Raw genomic sequence first — 19775 nt, forward strand, 5'->3', positions numbered from 1 at the left:
CACATGTGACCCTGAGTAGGAAAGATCTTACTATAGAGATAAATAATGCTTCTGGGTTTGACTAACAAGTTCAGCACGCCATACCAAATTATTTTGTAGGGTTTAATCTGTGCTTGTTTTTCTATTCTACTCCTCCCCCGCACTTTCTCAGTGTCTCCTTTGTTACGTCTAATATTTCCCCTCCACAATGTGGAATTCATTTCAACCTGATGACTTCCCCAGCTCACCTCATCTTCCCTCATATTCCACTCCGCCTCCTTCCCTTGAAATATTCCAAATACCAGACAGTGCTGGCAGGTCCAGCTAAGCACATCAGTCGTCTAGGAAACAGTTTTTCACCTTGCTTCAACTTCATAAAGTCCAAGTAATTATTTAAAAAAAAAAAAACAACATTAAACTCCAACACCTCTTTGGCAACAACAAGTACATTCTGAATGTCTGATTTATTGCCAATCAAGCTAACAAAAAAGAAACATTATGTTTAGCTTGTATTTGCAAAAACAAGCATAGTGTTCCATTTATTAGGATAAAAATAAGCTTACATTACAAAACTGCATTTGAATACATGTGACAGTTCCATATGGAGACAATTATTGCACAAATAAGGTTTTATAAAAGTAGAGAAAAATAACTTTTGGCTAAGATGTGGAGGAAAAAAATATGTATAATGTTAGCATCTGCTGAAAACAAAAAGCTAACAGAAATTCCCTTCAGTAAAAATTCACGTTCGGTATAACCCCTCCTGCAATAGACGACACTCAATGGGACCAGAAGAAACGAGGATAAATACCATCGTAATTGTACTCTCTCAGCTGTTCGTTCGTCTCCCTTGTTCTTTCGCTGTGCTCTGTGGATTTAATTCAGAAAAGTGTCATTAACATGTCTTGTGTGTTACCCTAGTGTCGACAACGCTACATACATGATATCAAACACAGTAACAAGGGGCCTGGGGGGCTCAGAATTCTACGAGGATATCAATAATTTCTATTACCTACGACATCTCTTTGAGTATTAAATCAACTACCTAGCTATAAGCTAGCCACAACATGTGGCTGGTATGCTTTTCGGTTGATTTTGAAGCCATAAAACTTGGTTCAATCAACCATTTTGGCTGTCAACCACCAAATCGCAGACTTTATACTGGGCACTTCAACGTTTTATTGGTGGCATTTTATTTTACCATGATAAATATTATATTGCTAACTTTTTGCTAGCCCTGTCGGACAGATGCTACATATCAATTCATAACACTTCACCTCTTCAAAACAGTAGCTGCCAGGGGAAATGAAGTACAACTTGATGGTGTTGGCAACTGATTTTTCACAGTGAAGAAGAATTGAATTCCCTTCTCATTAGACTCCATTCACATTATTCGTCAGATACTGTAATTTACTGAGCTAACTGAAAGCAGCAGGGTCGCCTCTCTGTGCTAATTGGTGCATTGTATACTCTACGACACCAGTCCTGCATTTTAAGGGCTATTTGAAGAATCTTAAATGTACAACATAAACCTCCCAACCAGTTGTTTCACTATTTTATATGATTCACTGCAAATGCACAAGTTTCAGCTGAATTTTGTTTTCCTCTTACTTGACATGGTGTTAAGGCAACAGCCACAATGTTTGGCATCATGTTCTCATGCAAATTGGCCAATGATCAGTTTCTAAAAGAAAAATGTTCCATTTATACTGATTTAGATGTTTTTTCTTTTCCTGTAGCAAATCATTGACCAAAACCACCCTAAATACTGTCCATCTGACATATAAAACACACTGTGTATGTGACATATAGAACACAATGTGTACGTAAACTCAGTCACTTCATGATGGTAAGCAGTTTCCTAGATTAGAAACTGTTGTTACTGCAACATTATCACACGGACAGACGGCCACAGGGAAGATTGTTGGCTTGGGTCTGGCCACAAATGGACACTTTGATTTGGTGTGGTGTCTCTGCTGTGGCCTGGTGGCTTGTGGGTGCTGAGAGGTTCATTCAAAAGCCAAAACTAAAGCTCCATCTTTGTTCAATGTGTCCTTCATTGCAAGCCCATTCTAGATGGCCGATATTCAAGTACTTACCAAGTTTTTGCGCAAGAATCCCCCACTTGGGACATAATTGCAACATAAGCTTGTGTTGATACAGTGTCATTTTCTTGTTTAGAGTTATTCTAAAAAAAACAGGTCATGTGATTTGGGGTTTTTCAACCTTTCGAATGATTATTCAACTCTGGAGTTCGAGTCAATTTTGGTTTTGTATCTGCCATTTTGACACTAAGTCGATTTGGTAACCTTTCCCTCAGTCCTTACCATCATTCACCTCTTCGACATAGTACTCATGCTCGTCTCTCTGCTCCTCGTTGTACTCTCTCCATCGCTCGGTGTGTGCCAGCTTCACCCTCTGCTCAGCTGTGGATACAGGGAGAGGGTAATATTAAACACTTCCATATAACTGAAGATCTTTTCACTTACACAAATTCGTGTCACCACATTGACGGTCCTCTGTTACCTTTAAGGCAGAGGGTCTTGCATATCAGATGAGGCCCTCACGGCCTTCCTCTTAAAAAACTCAAGATGTATCAACTGAATTATTCTGGTCACTTGCGGTGGCAAAAACAAGACATGACGTCTCAATTTTAATAGCAAATAGTTACTTTTTTATTCATCCGACAGTTATGAAGCATGTAGCTCCGATATCTGTCATTCAACTCAATTTTTGATCCCTGCCAACCCTTGTGAGAAATCTCTGGCTTTTAAGCTGCTAAATGCTACATATGTTCTACAAGTCATTTTGTTGTTTAGCGCTGAGTAAATAATACAGTAGGATTTAGGGTTGTCTTTTTTTCTTTGAAAACAACTCAGCAGTAACAGAAATGACCCTAGAACAAGAAGTAGCATTCAACCGAAACTAAAATTAGTTGCCAGATAACTTTAAAATTTACTGAAACACACTGTAAAGCTCAAAGAAGCAGACCACAGCTGCCAAAGTGGAGTGCCTGGCGTTTCCTGGTATTACAGGTTTGATATGTTGTTAAATAAATTTTTTTTTAAAAAGTTCAATTTGCCTGTAAGATAGAAGTGGGGCCCTAAACCCAATAAGGTGTGACAGTTGTGGGATATGAGGCATGAATATTTTAGAGTGATATGACATGATGAAGACTGAAGAATGAGTTGATTCAATTCTGTTGATGTCATTTACTTCCATGAGTCACGTGACTTGTGAGTGAATGTTTAGTGAGCCATCTTTTAGAGCCGTTAATATCATACATCTTATGCTCAGTTATATATGTCTTAATGATGTGATCTTTTCTCATCCATGTCTGAACCAAGTGTTTCCGGATGAGCACCTAATAAAAAACACACACCCCTGCAGTGTTTCAGTCAAGGCTAAGGGTCCTCGCACAAAAGCAGGAAAAACTTACAGACAGACAGGAGTTCTATTAAGATCAGAAAACCCCGCAGATATCAATGGTGGTCTGTGTCCTTTTAGATGTTGCCAAGTAAAAGAACGCATAGATACACTTGATAGGAAGTTTCCCCAAAAAGTGTAGCCGAAGGCCAGCTGTGGAGTTTGATCCCCTCATTTATCCACAGCACTGAAAACAATTTTCAAATGTTGTTTCAGGTTGGTCAGTTCAGTTTATTCACCAGCAGATCCCAGGGTCTCCACGTGTGTTTTAGTGGGGGCTCATCTCCTGTCATTCCTTGATTTCTATTCCTCTTGGAGTTGAACTGCTGGAGTTTTCTTTGCTCTTTCAGTAAATCTGTTTCACTGACTCTTGAGCATTTCTGAGATGAGTTGTGACTGAAAACATAGAAACCACACCAATATTTTTTCAGTGGCTGGTGTAAAGACCTTGTAGCTTGAAGGCTGTTGAGGCCGTTCACAAACCGCTTCTCACTTTGAGATGATGGATGAAGTGAAGGTTTTCTCCAGATCACGTCCAATTTGGAATTCTGCTTTTTCAGTTCAGGCCATTCACATTTTTTGTTACAGGTTTTTGGTTTTGTGTTCCTGTTTCCTGTTTTACTATGAAATGTACTTCCCTTGTCTGTCTTTTTTTTTTTTTGCTTCGAATCCTGTCTGTTGACCTTCTTAATCTGTGTCCCGCCTGTCAATCAATATCCCACTGGGCGATTCGTCCGCTTCAATTTGGTGCCATGCTTTCGTTGCCCGTTCAGTCTCATGTTGGACGTTTGTTCCATCCATTTTGCCGGTTCCACTGTTGTTTGTTTTTTCCTGGCAGTTTCCTGTGTTTTTGTTCTGTCCATAGGAGCATGGCAGATATTACCTTTCCGTCCCTGTTCTCATCTCTATATGTGCATTAGGGATCCAAGACCCACAGAGATCTGATGACAGCTAGTTAGCTTAGCACAGTGAATGGTAGTGGATAGGCAGGTTAGCATACCCCCAACTCACCCTGCTGCACTTCCAAAACTTGTTGTTCCTCCTCATTTTATTTAGGTTCTCTGAGCTCTGTCGCAAAAGTAATTCAGTCTATGCATCCGATGATGACTTTTGACCGAGGTATTCTAAAACTTCACATCTGCTACCATTCATTGTGTTGAACTAACTAGCAATCAGCCAGTCACAGTCACAGAGGAGAGAAGGGTATCTATCTTCTTTTCTGGTTCTGGGGAGGATGGACAAGAAGAGTATTCCCCTCTGCATTTGGGTCCAACTGCCTCCATCAGGTCTAAATATAATTAGTAGAACACAATGTCTCCAAAATCACACTAACGTGAGGCCATCAAGGACGTTTTCACGGCATATCTCTTTTCCACATTCTCCTGAACTGCACAAAGCACCATTTCAAATGTTAAAACCAGCTGTCCCATTCAACTAAATCAAAGCTTGCCTGGTGCCAATGAGTGACTTTGTTTTTTTGTTTGTTTGTTTTTTGCAAAAGGGGTGACATAAGGAACCATAAGCTATCCTTTTTCAATATTTTTTTGTAGTTTTGATGCTGTTTTTTCCCCCTCCTTTTTTGCTCCCCCACTTGTACACTGCCAATCCTGCTCCACCACCTCTGACGCTCAGGGGAGCACTACAGATAACCGCACGTGAACCTGGCGCATAGGAAGGTCACGCTAAACTGCAACCAAACCAGCTGCCCTTACCACTGTACTTCCTGAGCACCATGTACACATGAAGTTTAAAGTGAAGTACCAAAGTAAAATTATCAGAGGACTGATGAATTGCCAGCTTCTTCTTAGCAGCCTTTTTGGGTGTGGGTCAGAAAAGCCTTGCACAGAATGCCCAAAATTATACTAATTACAATTTTAGCTGGGAACTAATGACTTGAAACCCTTTTGTGAGTAACTGGAGGGCATGTGGCGACCTGAGCCAAACCCAATGTAAAACGGTGCAATTTATTGCTACATCTTAAACACATCTGCCCTGAAGTTTACTACACGCCCTCACAAAGTGTGGTTAAATTTGGCCTCAGACTTCCCTTGGCCTCGGTAGAAAGAAGCATCTTATTGGCTGAAAAAGGTTCAAAACATCAAATGGTTAAAAAAAAAAAAAAAGGGACGCGCAATGAACCCGAGCAAGGGACAGTTGGAGATTCCCTGTAGGACACATTGAGTCCATAAATCTGATCATTTTTTTTGGTTTGCATGGAACGCCAGAGCCTCACATTCCAAGCCCAACTATCTGTGAATCACTTTTCAGGCAAAAATATCACACACACACACACACACACACACACACACACACACACACACACACACACACACAATGCTGGCGAGAAGCCACCTTTTTTGAAGTGCTTTTTTTATTTCCAAGAATACAGACCCGTTTGTTGAAAGTCAAGATCCTGTTTGGTGCTGTGAGTCTAGATGCTGCTCGAGACAAATCCATTTTCATATTCTCATAAAGTACATTTTAAGTTCCTGGGGGATCGTATAGTGTGGTGACACAAGTTTGCTGTATTGTATTTGAGTCCTCATCTGCTTCGAGGTGTGCTGGTGTTGTATATCATCCAGACACTGGCAGTGGAAGAATGAAGTTATTGTGCAGAGAAAGTGGAAGAGGCAGGACCTGCTCCATACTACCCTGTGACTCCTTCTGCAGTCTCCAGTGTGTGTGTGTGTGTGTGTGTGTGTGAGTGAGAGAGAGTGAGTGTGTGTGTGTGTGTGTGTGTGTGTGTGTGTGTGTGTGTGTGTGTGTGTGTGTGTGTCTGTTTTTCAGATTATGGGCCTCTATTCTATAGAAACACACCTGCTGGAGTAACCAGATAAAGCTGTCTCTTCTTCTATGGTGAAGTTGCACAGCCTGCCGTCAAAACCTCAAATCATCTTCAAACTACAAACCAACAAAGCCGACACAACTCTCACTCTCTCTCCCACACACACACACACACACATAATCAGGCCCTCTACGTAATGAAGGCTGCCATAATTTCAACCGTCCACAGTGTGGCCACATCAACCAAACAATAGCTTACCTCTACACCACAGACGTGCACAAACTAATTCATTGCCAGCAGATGTGATCGACAACCTTTAAATGATGTAATCACATCTGGGGAGGGGGGCTGGACTTCAACTCATCAAGTAGAAGTTCAATTTTAAGATCATTCTCATTCCATCTTACCTTGGTATTCTGCATATCGGGTAGAGCGGCGACTGCGGCGTTTAAAGAAGTTGGAGGCATCAGACTCAGGCACAAACACCGGCTGTGTTATTCCTTAAGAGGTCAGAAAATGAAGGTCACATCGGGGTGACATGTGAAGGAACAGTTATATGAAGTGGAAAAATCTGTCTTTTTACCTTTAATTTCAATGGATTTTGAGTCGTCTCGTACTGCTGCACTCTCACCAACACTGGAAACTGACAGCAAAAGAGATGAACCATTATGCATCTTTACTTCGAAATACACTCTTGTATCCCCACCCCCATCGCGTATCAAAAGAATTGACCCGTTATTTATGTACGTATTTTCTAAATTTATCCAAGTGGCTTCATAGCTGTTAAAAAAATTCAGAGAGGATATTCACATCAGAGACCCAGATCCAGGTAGACCTGACTTTAAAGTTCAGTTTGTCAGCTTAATGTGCACACTCTGTAAATTTGCAGTAGTACTTTAGTGTACTCATCCTATCAAACATAACTTAAAGCAAATATATGTAATAAAACCTAATTATGATATGTTTTATGGTCCCAGTATTAAAGAATGACAGCAAAAATTAGTGCTCCATCTATCCTTACCTCCCCCCATCATAGCCTGATTTGATCCCCTGCCCCATCCTGCACGCCTAGAGCAGGTACTCACCAGTGAGGATGAGGAGGGTGGCGAGCAAAGACAGCTCGAAGACCCGAGTCCAGGACATCTTGACAGAGAAAAGGCAAGGAGAGTTCTTAGTGGATCTTCACAGCACACCTAACTCTTCTGATCTGAGGAAGGATGAAGGAGGGAAGGCAGGGAGAAAGGTGGGAGAGGCAAGGAGGGAGGAAGAGAAGATAGGAGAGGAAAGAGGGAAGGAAAGCTGCTGGAATTCCAATGGCACAGAGGGAGAAGAAAGTGAAGAGGAGGAGGACAGATTGCATCACATCAAATGAAAGAATCACTGTCCACACCAACAACCCCTAATTGTGCCAAGTTACAACAATTTGAACTGCAATACCCAGAAGTCCTGTACCTTGACTTGATCCATCTCATGTGAATATGCTTTGTTACATTGAAATGAATACATTACTTTTTTATCTCATGATGAATGCTTGTAGTTCTTATTATGTAAGTATAGTATTTTAAATGTCAAAAATTAGAGCAGTACTTCACTCAAAAACAAACAAAAACACCACAAACAAGATATAAGGCTGTGTGAACCTTCTCTAAGTAAACAAAACAGCTGTTGAACTCTTGGATGATGACTAACATGCGGTGTCCTCCTTCATGTCAACTCATCCACAAATAACAGACAGCGTGTAAACCATGATTTAATAGACTTGAACAACATGCATCTAAAAACTGCATCCCAACCTTCAAAATAACACTGATCTGTCCTCATTTGTCTCTCATTAAATATCCACATTGGTTCAAAATGAGACTTCATCCAAAAAGTGTATTTCGTTTTACAGATACTCATAAATGGACGTTATGAAAACAGTTTTCCCTTAAACATTACTTCTTGGTGATTCCAGAAGGCAGAAAGAGCCAGCCATGTATACTTAGCTTGAAGCTAACGAAAGGCTAACAACGTGCTGAATTGTGATGTGAATCATCCAGCATAATCTGTTTTCATTATCTAGCTTAATCCACAAATAATTTAATTCACACAGGTAACAAACAAAAGCCGGTATGTGCTTGGCGCTACCCTGAACAAGTGAGGAACCGGAAGTGTTATCGTTATTTTTTAGCTCAAATCAAAGTGTTTGTTGGCTACTTATCATGGACCCCAAAAACCCAGCTGGATAAAGAATGTGTCGGTTATACCAGATAATTTGCTTGATATTTTGTAAATGGACAGTTTTTGAACAGTTTTGCTGTTGTCAGTTGTCAGAATTAGCTTTAAGCTAAATATGGCTGGCTCTTTGTACATTCTAGAGTTACGAAGATGCAATTGAGAAAAATGTATTTGTGAGGTCAAGATACCAATTTTTGAGTATTTGAAAGGCAAAATGCATTGCGTGGGTGAAGAATTATTCATTTTACTGTTTTTTTTTTCTGTTCAGTTGCCATTAAGTCCAAGTTACCGTATACAGTATGTACATGGCTGGCTCCTTCTGCATTCTCAGGTCACAAAGACAAAAAAAATTGTCTTTTCGAGCTCAAGACATCTCATTTGAGTACTGGAAAGGCAAAAACTCTTTGGGTGAAATATCACTTCATTAGAAGTGGATTTTTAATGACAGACAAATTGAACTTGCTTCCTTGCTTGAGTAAATTATGCCTCTAAAATCAGGTTTTAGATACATGTTGCTAAAATCTACCAAATTATGGTTTACTTATCATCTGTTATTTGTGGATAAGTTGACATGAAGGAGGACACTTCTCTCACCGCTAGTCAGTCATCATCCAAGAGTTCAGCAGCCCTTTTGTCTATATAGAGGATGTTCACACAGTTTTATATCGGGTTTGTGGTGTTTTTGTTTGTTTTTCTGTGCATGTGGGCACATTCAAGCTTAAATCCAAAATGCTTTAGCTTGTACAAGGTGAGAACTCAAACCCCATGTCCCCTGACAGGAAATATTAAAATTAAAAAGCTCTGCCCAGAGTTCTTGCAAGGGTAATGCCAAATGCCAAAATAGAGAGTTATTGTGTTTCCCTTGCAGGCAGAGTGTGTGTGCAGGTGTCGACGTCGTGTCCCGGACCCTTTCATTATCGTTCCACATAGCTCATTCCACTAACCTGGCTTTTATGCTACAACATGCTGCAAGCTATCGAGGTGCATTTGAGGAATTTTGCCATCATTAAAAGATACAGAGATTGCTGAGGAATTTCAGTGTTACGCTCTCCTCTGTAGTAAACTGGGAGGGCTGAGGACTTGTAGGAAAAACTACAACAGTCCTGTAATCTGGGAAATATTTTGCTGTAAATGAGCCTGCTGTTAGATGTGTGTGCGTGCGTGCGTGCGTGCGAGCGTGCGTGTACTGTATGTGGTTGTGCAAATCATCAGTGGGGTGCACCACCTTGTTGTGTGGCCTTGCTCCATTATTCTCATAGCTCTGCTTCTCTGCCCTTATACACCTTCGTGTGACATCAATTTCAAGCATGAAATGTCTGTAATCTTACTTAAACAGTGGTTTCTGATGGGTTATCAACTTTCAAAGCCCTTCACATAAACTGTTATACTATTATTGTACAATATACAATAAGGTAATACAATTTTACCGGTACATCATAAGAATTTTTTCAAATTAAACTGAACTATAGTTGCCTTGTTTGCGCATTTCAGACACAATACTTTGATGGTTTGCTCCTTTTCATCACATTTAATTGATAATCGTCTCTCGTCAACTGATAAATCAGACGGGCGACATTTTGCATGTTTTCATAATCAGCAGTGGCTGTTGTCCATGAGGAAGAGCAAAGATTTATTTTTGTTTGCATGTTTAAACATTTTTATTATCTCTCAGAAACAAGAAGATGTAACTCTATGCTAATAAGTGGTAAGTGTGTTGACACTTAATTCTTCGTTATTTTTTTGGGTAGGAGATTGATTCAATTGTTACATCTTTCTAAGAAAATTAAATCAAATACTTCTTTGTAAGATCAGCATTTTTTTTTATGGAATGTCTGTCATTATGTAATTGTTGTTTTCTCAGATGCATAAAAAAGAGAGATACAATAGGCCAAAAACATATAGACTAAAACCATTATCATACATTGGCCATCAGCTGCCCTGATCTCAAAATACTGGCCAAAGAAAAACCCAGATCCGTTGAGCTCTAGTCATCTGAACCTGCCTCTCTTTCACATGGTGCACCACAAGGAGCGATCTTCGGTTCTGTTTCATTTTTCCTGTACATGGACTCCTTTGCCCTTTTGTGAAAATGGACACATTTTCATTGTTATGAGGATGACATGCAGCCTTGTTCTTTCTATGTAGACTTTGTGGACCAGGTCTGCAGAAATGTATGTTTGAGTGCCAAAATTTGAAAAAAAAAATTCAAAATTGTATTGCTAGAAACCTCTAAAAATCAAACAACTTTTTCCCTCCAGATTTATCAGAAATTGAAGTACATGACCAAACTCTTTCTGAACATGTAAATCCTCATGCAAAGAATCATGAGATTTTCTTCATCCCAGGATTTTTTATTTGATAAGGTAATAAATACAGTCAAAAAGTCATCCTTTTAGAGTTTGAAGAAAGCGCATGCTGCTCTTAGGGATGTTGAGACAAAAATCCTTCCTCCTGTTTTTATTTCTTCTCATTTAGATTATACTCCACCTGTTCACAGCTGGATTAGGAGCAAAATACAGCTGCAAATTCCATCCATCCATCCATTGTCTTCCGCTTATTTCTATTCAGGGTCACGGGGGGGGGGGGGGGGCTGGAGCCTATCCCAGCATCTATGGGCGAGAGGCGGGGTTCACCTTGGACAGGTCACCAGTCCATCGCAGGGCCAACACATAGAGACAGACAACCATTCACACTCACATTCACACCTACAGTCAATTTAGAGTATCAATCAGCCTCGTCCCCAAATTGCATGTCTTTGGACTGTGGGAAATGTTAGTGTTCTGTTGTGCTTTTGTTCTAGTTCCCTGCAAAATGTGCTTTTGCTTTGATTCTGCTTCATGTGTGCTTTGTTTTACAGGCCCACATGTGCTGCTGTGTTGTGGCTGTGCCCCGCCCAGTCCTTTGTTCAGTTTCCCGCCATTTTTGACAGCGCACTTGTTTTGCTTTAATAATTATTTCTTGTGGGTATTTAAGCCCAGGGCTCTGTTAGGTCCTTGCCAGATCATGCCAGTATTTGCCCTGACTGCCTGCGACGCTTGAATCTTGCTGGCCCTGTTTTTGACTTTGCTTGCGTTTCTTGTACCTTTTTGGCTGTTCATTAAACATCTTGCATTGTGAACTGTAGCCTGCAAGTGGGTCCTTTCCTACACTCCCTAACAGGGAAGAAGCTGGAGTACCAGAGAGAACCCACACAGGCACAGGGAGAACATGCAGACTCACACAGAAAGATCCCGTGCCTGAGCCAGGGCTCAAACCTGGAACCTTCTTGCTGTGAGGCGACAGTGCTAACTGCACATTTTGCAGGGAACTAGAACCGTGCAGCCTCAACCGCAAATTTTCTAGCAAAATTTTGGGAAACAAAAGTCAGGTCTCGTTGCTCCAGTTTTTGTATCCTTGCATTTTTTTTCAATGTCCGATTTCAAAAGTTTACCTTTTGTTTTAATGGCTTGAACAGATAAGCTCCAGCTCTCCTTATTCAACTTTAACAATTCCATCAGTCTTCGATACCCACTTTCCTTTCCTAGGAGTTGTTTTAGGTGTAGGGGGGGACTCTGCTTCTACCATAGAATGTTTTAAATTGACTAAAAACAGACTTGTTTTCTCTGGCTTCCAGTGGATCTTCATACTGATGTGCATCTGTATCATTTTGTCAAATTGGTCCCTATTTGTGACTTTACTGTCTAACTTGCTGTTCTTTTTAATGTGTTGTTTCTTTTTTTATAGTGTAAGAGCACTTTGGTCAACCACGGGTCACATTTAAAATGTGCTATATAAATTTACTGACTTGACTTGCCTTTTAATATTTGAAGATGTCAAAAAGCAGGATGTCAACCAAAGAAAATCCATCTGCACATCCGCACCAAACTTCAGATATTCCAGCAAAATCAGTTCGTTACAGCAAGACTTGCCAAGGTGGAGAGTCACATGGAAGATATGGATTTTCAAAAGGAGCTTAATGTTTCTAAAGATAAACATATTACTATAACCACAATAAAAAAAGCAGCTGATTCAATTCAATTCAACCTTGAATATAAGCCAATTACTGTGTATGTGCAACACTGGCTTGCTTCAACTGCCTCCAGAGACATTGGTGTCGTGACTCTTCGGCTCCTTTATTTTGGGGGCTCAAAGCTACGTTCATGACCACGTTGTGATGCTACGCTGGCGCTGAAACACTAAGATTTTATGCTGTAATATATCACCATGGAATCTGATATATTACAGCAGGAAAAAGAAGAAAAAAAAACTGTGTTCCCATAACCAGTCTGAGCATGTGATTTAGTGTTTGCAACGAGTTATTATATGAATCATCCAGAGGGAAGTGTCTATTTCTGTGTTTGAGGCTTGGAATGACATTAAAATGGATCATTTTCACAGCCATTTCTGAGTTTATTATTGAAATTTCACATTTATTAGGACATGATTATTGAAAACATGGAGTCAGCAAACAGTTCAAATCATACAGACACACACTTACAAATTTTTTTAAGGCGATAAAATCACAAGGCCTCCGAGTGGGGTGCATTCTCAAGCACCCCAGCACCTTTTCTTCTTACTCTCTCTCTCTCTCTCTCTCCGTCAAATTCATTCAATCATTGTCCTTATCTCATTTACACATCATTATTTCTGTTTGTACCATTAATATCCATATCAGGTATTCTGTTTCCCTTTTGAAGTGCTATTTTAAACTCATTAGTGCAGTAAAATACTGTCATACACATGTCAGTACTGTTTGAGGTAATGAGGTAAGTGACATATTTGATTGTAATAACGTTTCCAGTCTCTTTGCTGTCTGTCTTTGTCATATTTCCAAAAAAACAACAACTTTCCATTTGCTCAACTGACTGAATGAGTACATTCTTTTATCTCATAGATGGAGACCATACACTTTCCTTTCACCGTGAAAGGAAATTCGGGATTACACCTATGATGCAAGTTTACAGTCCTCAGCTGTTACTACTTATATGATTATTATGTCCGCCTGTTCTCGTTTTAGCTCAGAGGTTAGTCTTCTGTTGTGTTTTTAAAGTGAAATCCTCTCTCCTTGCACCAGCCGGCCACGGAACGCCCAGGTATCCTGAGAGGAGAAACAGAGAAAATGTCTCAATTACAGATACAAAAAAAATAGAACTTCACCCTAGAACACTAATGTGGGTTGATTTTCACCCACACAATTCTTTTCATGTCATTTTATAGGGTCCCCCTTGGTACCTTTTTCATTTTATGCAACATTGCATATTGGGAAATTAAAGAGGAGCACTTCAATTTGGCATACAGTGCTGTACTTAAATACATTTTGAAGAAAACTATATTTTATCAGGAATATTGTATTGGGTAAAATACACCTGACATTAGTGATGGTGTTACTGATTTTAACATCAGCGTTCTAGGGTTAAGAGGGAAATTACATGCGAAATGTCATCATCCTCTGACTTTTCTTTGAAGTACGTATATTTGTGGTGTGGCATTATGGAATGGTCTCAAGACAGGAGAAAACTAAAACAGATTCTGAATGCAGTTTTAAAATATGTACAAAAACAACACCCAACATGAGATGATCAGGGTTATTTTTCCACCTTTGTACAACTTTCAATTGCCACACATGTCAATATACAACTGTTTTCACCAGGTAGGAAGGGTGAGAGTCTTTTTCTTTCTCATTATTACCTTCAGTGTACAATTTTAACATTGCATCTTCCTAGCTACTTGGAACAAATAATAAAAAATAACGTGTACAAGTGTATAAAGCAAGATGAGATGCAGCAGATGATGTTTTCCTGGTCACTCCAGGCTCCTTCCTCCTGTCTCAGGTGGCTTCCCGAGATGGGTGGAATTGCTAGTGGCTAAAAGACGTGTTTGTGATGGTACTCATACCACAGCAGCTATTAATATGCATCCCTTGTGAAAATGGCTAATCAATAGTTTGAAAAAAAAATGTAAACAGTGTTAAAAAGCATCAGTACGTATTCTCGTCCAACGTAAGTAACATTTGTGAGCACTCAAAAAACATTCATTTTTTTGATTCGTGTTTTATTTTTGTAATGTTTGTGAAATAAATGAAAAAAACTGTCGTGAATTAGAAGTTCACTAAATGATTCATTTGGAATTATAATGAAATCCACCACTGAATTATATTAAATAGTCAAAGTAGTTTCTCCTGTTTCCAGCAGTGACTGGAGTTGCAGGACTTTATAACAAAGTGGAAAAAAATATGATTATCACTCCAAAAAAAAAAAAGACCAAAAAAAGACAAAAATTCACACAGAAACTCCCACTTGGATGTTAGATCTTTCTCTGCACTGATGGGCCGGATCACTGTTATACTCAGCAACATGTTAGTTAGTAAAATGGCCTTGCGTGGATGGAGCACATTATCCTCTTCTTCTTCTCGGCCCCCACAACGGGGCGACTACCTGGAGTAGCCAGTCTGTGCCTACCTTTGATCCTGTCTCAGCTTAAAAGTTCATAAGTCCCACCTCCACCTGCGGCCACAGAGCTTCTTTAGAGTGTACGTTTGCAATGACGAACAGATTTAGCGACTAGGAGCTGCATGTAAAAAGTGCACCCCTGCTGTCATCAGTCGTCCCACTGAAATCATGACGGGGTGTGTCTTACCTGGAAGGTGATGTCATTATCAAGATGGTACTTCCTGCTTGCCAGATCCTTCACCTCATCCTCAATGTTCTCCTGCGTGGTTCCCTTAACGTCGATGTAGTAACAGTCAGCACTGGCGTAGTGGCAGGAGATGGCCTGGATAACACACACACACACACACACACACACACACACACATACGCACGCACACACACACACACACACACACACACACACACACACACACACACACACACACAATCAAATCATGTCATTGCATTTGGACCACAGAAGACACACTCTGGATCAGTGGGGGAGCTTTAATGCATCTGAAAATTGATTCCCTGCCAACAGAAAAATAAAATGTAAAAACAAATACTTTTATTTATCCATTAAACTCTTAACATTCAAGCTCATCATCGTCATCTTTGAGTTTGCAAGTCATGAATTCAGACAAATGAAAAGATACTACACATTCCACCCAATAATTCCTGAGTTAGACAATTGTTAAACAATTTTCTTAACTTTGACATAATTTTTTCCCCCAAATGTCCAAGTTCTCTTCAATGCAGCAGCGGGTTTCAGGCAATTCCAGGTGAATTCTGGGCAGTGTAGTACCTTGCGGAAGCCCTGTGTCAGGTTCATGCCAGATCCGTGAATCAGCAGGGGGTGGAAGAAGACTGTGTCTCCTTTCTCCATCTCCAGGTGGACCCTGGGGTGCTCTGGGTCATAGTTACGTACTCCGTGGTACATCTTGTTCACTCCACCCTGAAAACGTGCAGAGTGCTGAAACTGCTGCTGATGTGTGAGTGTTCTTAGCCATATTTTCCTCTGTGTGTTTGTACCTCCCAGTCTGGGTAGTCGTGCTCCTGCAGCGTGCCGGTGTGTGTCCCCGGCAGGACCACCAGACAACCATTCTGCCTGTTCACTTTCTCCATGGCAGTCCAGGAGCAGACGATGTGGTCGGCTGGTCGGAACGGGAAGTAATGCAGGTCCTGATGCATTGGATGGCGGGATGTTTTCTTACCTGCAACACAATCGTCTGAGTATTGCAGAGGGACGAGTCATGATTGTATGTGCGTGTAATAACTTCCTACCTGCATCAGGGGGTTTGTTGATCAGCATGGTGTGCATGGCCATAATGTTCGGGCCTGTGAAACACTCCACATAATTCAGGATCTGATGAAGAGAGGAGCAAGTTTAAGTTAAATCATGGCAAAGTGGAACTTTGGGGGGAAAAGAGAGCCTTGTTGTCACTCAGCGGATCTGATCTGAGTGGCTGTCATGATGCTTATTCCACTAGACACCAATATTTTGACAAGATTTTCCACCAACTAAAATGTGACACATTGAGTCCTCCGATGAAAGAAAGTTTTAACAAAGAATCCTCAATGTAACTGCACCCGAAGGGCCTTGTTCCAGAGATGTTCTTGAAGAGATTTGGTAATACAGTAAGGGGAATTATTAAGCCCTCAATTTAGTCCTACAGGCAAAAAGTAAGTCCTGATGGCTGTTTGTCACGACTCTAACCAAAATTGGCAGTTGAGAGAGGTACACAATACACAAATGGCCATCAGGATTTTCTCCCTGCCTATAAGACTAAATGGGGGGGGGGGGGGATCTAAATAAATTGAACAGTCAAGCTAATGCTGGTGATCACATGACCCCCCTTCTTTCGCGGAGGTAAAACAATTGTGATAGTACCTGTGGTAAGGTGCAGTACCGGAACAGTTCTGGATCCTCCTGGAAGTCCTGAAGTTTAGACACTGCTTTCTGATCTGGAACAAACTCGGACCTTACGATAGCAATGTCTCTCATCACCACAAGACCAGGAATCTTCAATTCCTGTCGACAGATCCGTTCAAACTCCTGCCTGAGGAACATGCACGGATTATTCAGAACCTCGTGAAGCAACACCTGTGTCTTTGCAACACAGGATACTGGACTCAGATTATCTGATGTGAGTATTTAATCTTCTGTGACCCTCTACGATGTTCAGGTGTCTGATGGTTACCTGAACTTGTCAATGTCCTCCTCAGACACCAGATTCTTGATGAGAATGAAGCCATTTTGCTCATAGAAGAGTCTCTGTTCTGGTGTCAGGAGGCCGGTATCTAAAGAATATCTGCCAAACAGAAAAAACAAAAAACAAAGATCACACGCAACAATATTACTTTGTTACTGTAGCTGGAATGAAAAGCAGCTGTGGATGGAGACTGACGGTGGGTTGTGAGCGGTGCGTTCATGTAATACTGGAAGAACTGCAACTAGCCTACGTAACAAAACAGAAAAGTGTATGTGTGTGTGTGTGTGTGTGTGTGTGTGTGTGTGCGCGTGTATTTCAAAGATAACTTCAGTTGTTAGTCTGTATTTGCCCTCATTTAAAAAAAAAAAACAGCATGAACTATAAATGCCTTAAAGAGAAAACACACCACTGCCATCTAGTGGAGATCATAAGAAGCCCAGGTGAAAAAAAATGATTGAATCGGTCACCGTCTCTGTGCTGTATTATAGGACTTGATTTATACCTGTCCAATAAGTCATCTGAAACCACCAGACATGGATTGAGAAAGCGAGACGGTGTAAAATGTGACTGAAGGCTACTGTGTCAAAGAGGAATGACAAACACTGTGTAAATAATTGTGTAAGAGAGCCTTCAGCCTGCAGGCAGCCGCTCAACTGTTGGCGTGACAGAGTGTGACATTTCTTACCTCAGTTTTTGCGGGGAACTGTAAGTTTGTGCTGAAGCCACCTGAAGGAAGCGGTTAAGGAGAAAACCACAAAACATAAGCGACACTTGTTTGGTATTAAAATCTGAGTTATCGAGTCTACGTTTCTTCAAAATCAAAAGTAGCCTTAAAAAGCCATAAAAACATTGTACTTGACACAACACTGCATTTATTTAGATCTTCTATGAGACTGTAAAATATATTGTTACACATTCTGCATTCACTTGCTTGCATTAATTAAAGTCAAAAAAAGAAAAGCATCAAAATAGCCCTTGAAATACACGAACTTACAATTTTACATAACTGCATTGCTATTATTATTGTGATTATTGTTAACAAGTGAAGGACACCCATCCATGCATTTTCTACTGGTTATCCTGTTCAGGGTCGCGGGGGCTGGAGCCTATCCCAGCAGCCTTCGGTCGAGAGGCGGGATTCACCCTGGACAGGTCGCCGGTCCGTTGACAGACAACATTCCCACTCGGTCACTTTCGACTATCTAATGAACCCCGACCCCTCTTCCATGTCTTTGGACTGTGGGAGGAAGACGGAGTACCGGAGAGAACCCACGCAGGCACAGGGAGAACATGAACTCCACACAGAAAGACCCTGTGCTCGAGCCGCGGCTCAAACCCTGAACCTTCATGTTGTGAGGCGACAGAACCACTGCACCACCGTGCCGCCCTCAAGTGAAGGACCTGTATATGTTAAAAAAAATGGACGCAGAGAGAAACTGGACTGAATTTATTGATTTTTCTGGTCTGGAATTCACGTCATGCGATGGATCAGTGAGACTGCACGTATTAACGCTTCTGTGTCAGTCCCATCTTCATCAAACTCCGCCTCACTTCTTCACTTGACTTTCTGGTGGGCCACTAACGAACGTTAGTGATATATTACTACATATAAGAGTTCATGGCGGAGTTTGTGCGGCTTTATTATTGATAAAAGGGACCTTTGCTCTGTCAAAACTGCATAACAGTTAAAAACGAAAGGAAAGTCCCGTTGTGTAAAACGCGATTTCATGTTAACTGGTTGATGAAACATGACATGTAAACCACATTTAAAACCGAACTGAGGGGTGCTGAGCCTCCCAGCCAAAAGTAAATACTCACATTTACAGCTTCAACATGTTAGGCCACAGATTAAATCGGAGTAACTTGTGTTATTGCACGTGTAAGATGACGAAGATAATATTGAGTCCAGTTAATTATTCCAGGAGGCCTGCTGGACCCCGGCCTGGACCGCCACAGCTGCCCGACGCTCAGCGCCCCTCCGTCGGCCAAGCCGATGAAACGGATCCGCGCTCGATGAGCAGATCTAACGATCTTCCAAGTCGGATTGAAAGGATACGATCGCAGCGGGAGATCGATCAAGATGATTGATCAGCACTCGGAGTCGTTCGGTAGCTCGTGACATTTTCAAGTCAGCTTGAAGTACGATGATCCAGGAAAAACATGAGGAGAAGAGTGTGACCGGTCACCGGAGTAAAGGGCAGAGCAATAACGCGCACACACGCGCACACTCACACACACAAACACACACACACAAACACACACGCCGATCACAACAAAGATTTCATCACACAGAACATTCGATAGTGATGACAAATAATACATTTATGTAATGTAATGTGATTAATTAATCTGATAAGCTCCATACCAGTGGGAAAAAATCCTTACATTCTTAAAATTGTATTTTATTTTGGTTATTTTAACCCTTTTAGAGGACAGATGAATAAAAATATGTTTAACTCGTGGGGAAATGGGGACTCTGTAATCCATCCATCCATTGTCTTCCTGTTATTCCTACATTTAGGGTCGCGGGGGGGGCTGGAGCCTATCCCAGCGTCAACGGGCAAGAGGCGGGGTTCACCCTGGACAGGTCGCCAGTCCATCGCAGGGCCAACATACAGAGACAAACAACCATTCACACTCACATTCATGCCTACGGTCAATTTAGAGTATCAATCAGCCTAGTCCCCAAATTGCATGTCTTTGGATGGTGGGAGGAAGCTGGAGTACCAGAGAGAACCCACGCAGGCA

General features: G+C 41.1%; 2 protein-coding genes across 2 annotated transcripts; both read right to left on the minus strand.

Moving 5' to 3' along the window:
• Positions 1-435: 435 nt before the first annotated feature.
• Positions 436-7424, minus strand: ucmaa (upper zone of growth plate and cartilage matrix associated a). Its single transcript, XM_086202369.1, has 5 exons — positions 7276-7424; positions 6774-6833; positions 6598-6690; positions 2307-2405; positions 436-847 (listed from the first exon to the last, which is right to left on the minus strand). The coding sequence occupies exons 1-5, from the start codon at positions 7331-7333 to the stop codon at positions 759-761; spliced, it is 399 nt and encodes a 132-aa protein (XP_086058495.1). The 5' UTR covers positions 7334-7424; the 3' UTR covers positions 436-758.
• A 5361-nt stretch (positions 7425-12785) lies between these two features.
• On the minus strand, positions 12786-19239 carry phyh (phytanoyl-CoA 2-hydroxylase). The gene is made up of 9 exons (XM_086201054.1): positions 19084-19239; positions 17713-17753; positions 17016-17126; positions 16706-16874; positions 16099-16180; positions 15847-16028; positions 15620-15769; positions 15023-15157; positions 12786-13484 (listed from the first exon to the last, which is right to left on the minus strand). Exons 1-9 carry the CDS (start codon positions 19147-19149, stop codon positions 13431-13433), a joined length of 990 nt encoding a protein of 329 aa, XP_086057180.1. The 5' UTR covers positions 19150-19239; the 3' UTR covers positions 12786-13430.
• Between the last annotated feature and the right edge of the window lie 536 nt (positions 19240-19775).

This window comes from Aulostomus chinensis, chromosome 4 (assembly GCF_037954235.1).
Source record: "Aulostomus chinensis isolate RoL2024-O1b breed Wild chromosome 4, RoL_Achi_v1.0, whole genome shotgun sequence".
Classification (NCBI taxonomy): Eukaryota; Metazoa; Chordata; class Actinopteri; order Syngnathiformes; family Aulostomidae; genus Aulostomus; species Aulostomus chinensis.

Bases quoted from the DNA above. Each gene is read 5' to 3' on its own strand.
- phyh (XM_086201054.1), bottom strand. From the start codon at position 19,149: ATGTCACGAGCTACCGAACGACTCCGAGTGCTGATCAATCATCTTGAT. The intron at 16,029-16,098 runs GTAGGAAGTTAT...ATTGTGTTGCAG, and splicing joins CAACAAACCCCCTGATGCAG to GTAAGAAAACATCCCGCCAT. The intron at 15,770-15,846 runs GTACAAACACAC...GCACGTTTTCAG, and splicing joins ACGACTACCCAGACTGGGAG to GGTGGAGTGAACAAGATGTA.
- ucmaa (XM_086202369.1), bottom strand. From the start codon at position 7,333: ATGTCCTGGACTCGGGTCTTCGAGCTGTCTTTGCTCGCCACCCTCCTC. The intron at 6,691-6,773 runs GTAAAAAGACAG...TGACCTCTTAAG, and splicing joins AAAATCCATTGAAATTAAAG to GAATAACACAGCCGGTGTTT. The intron at 2,406-6,597 runs GTAAGATGGAAT...CTGTATCCACAG, and splicing joins CCGATATGCAGAATACCAAG to CTGAGCAGAGGGTGAAGCTG.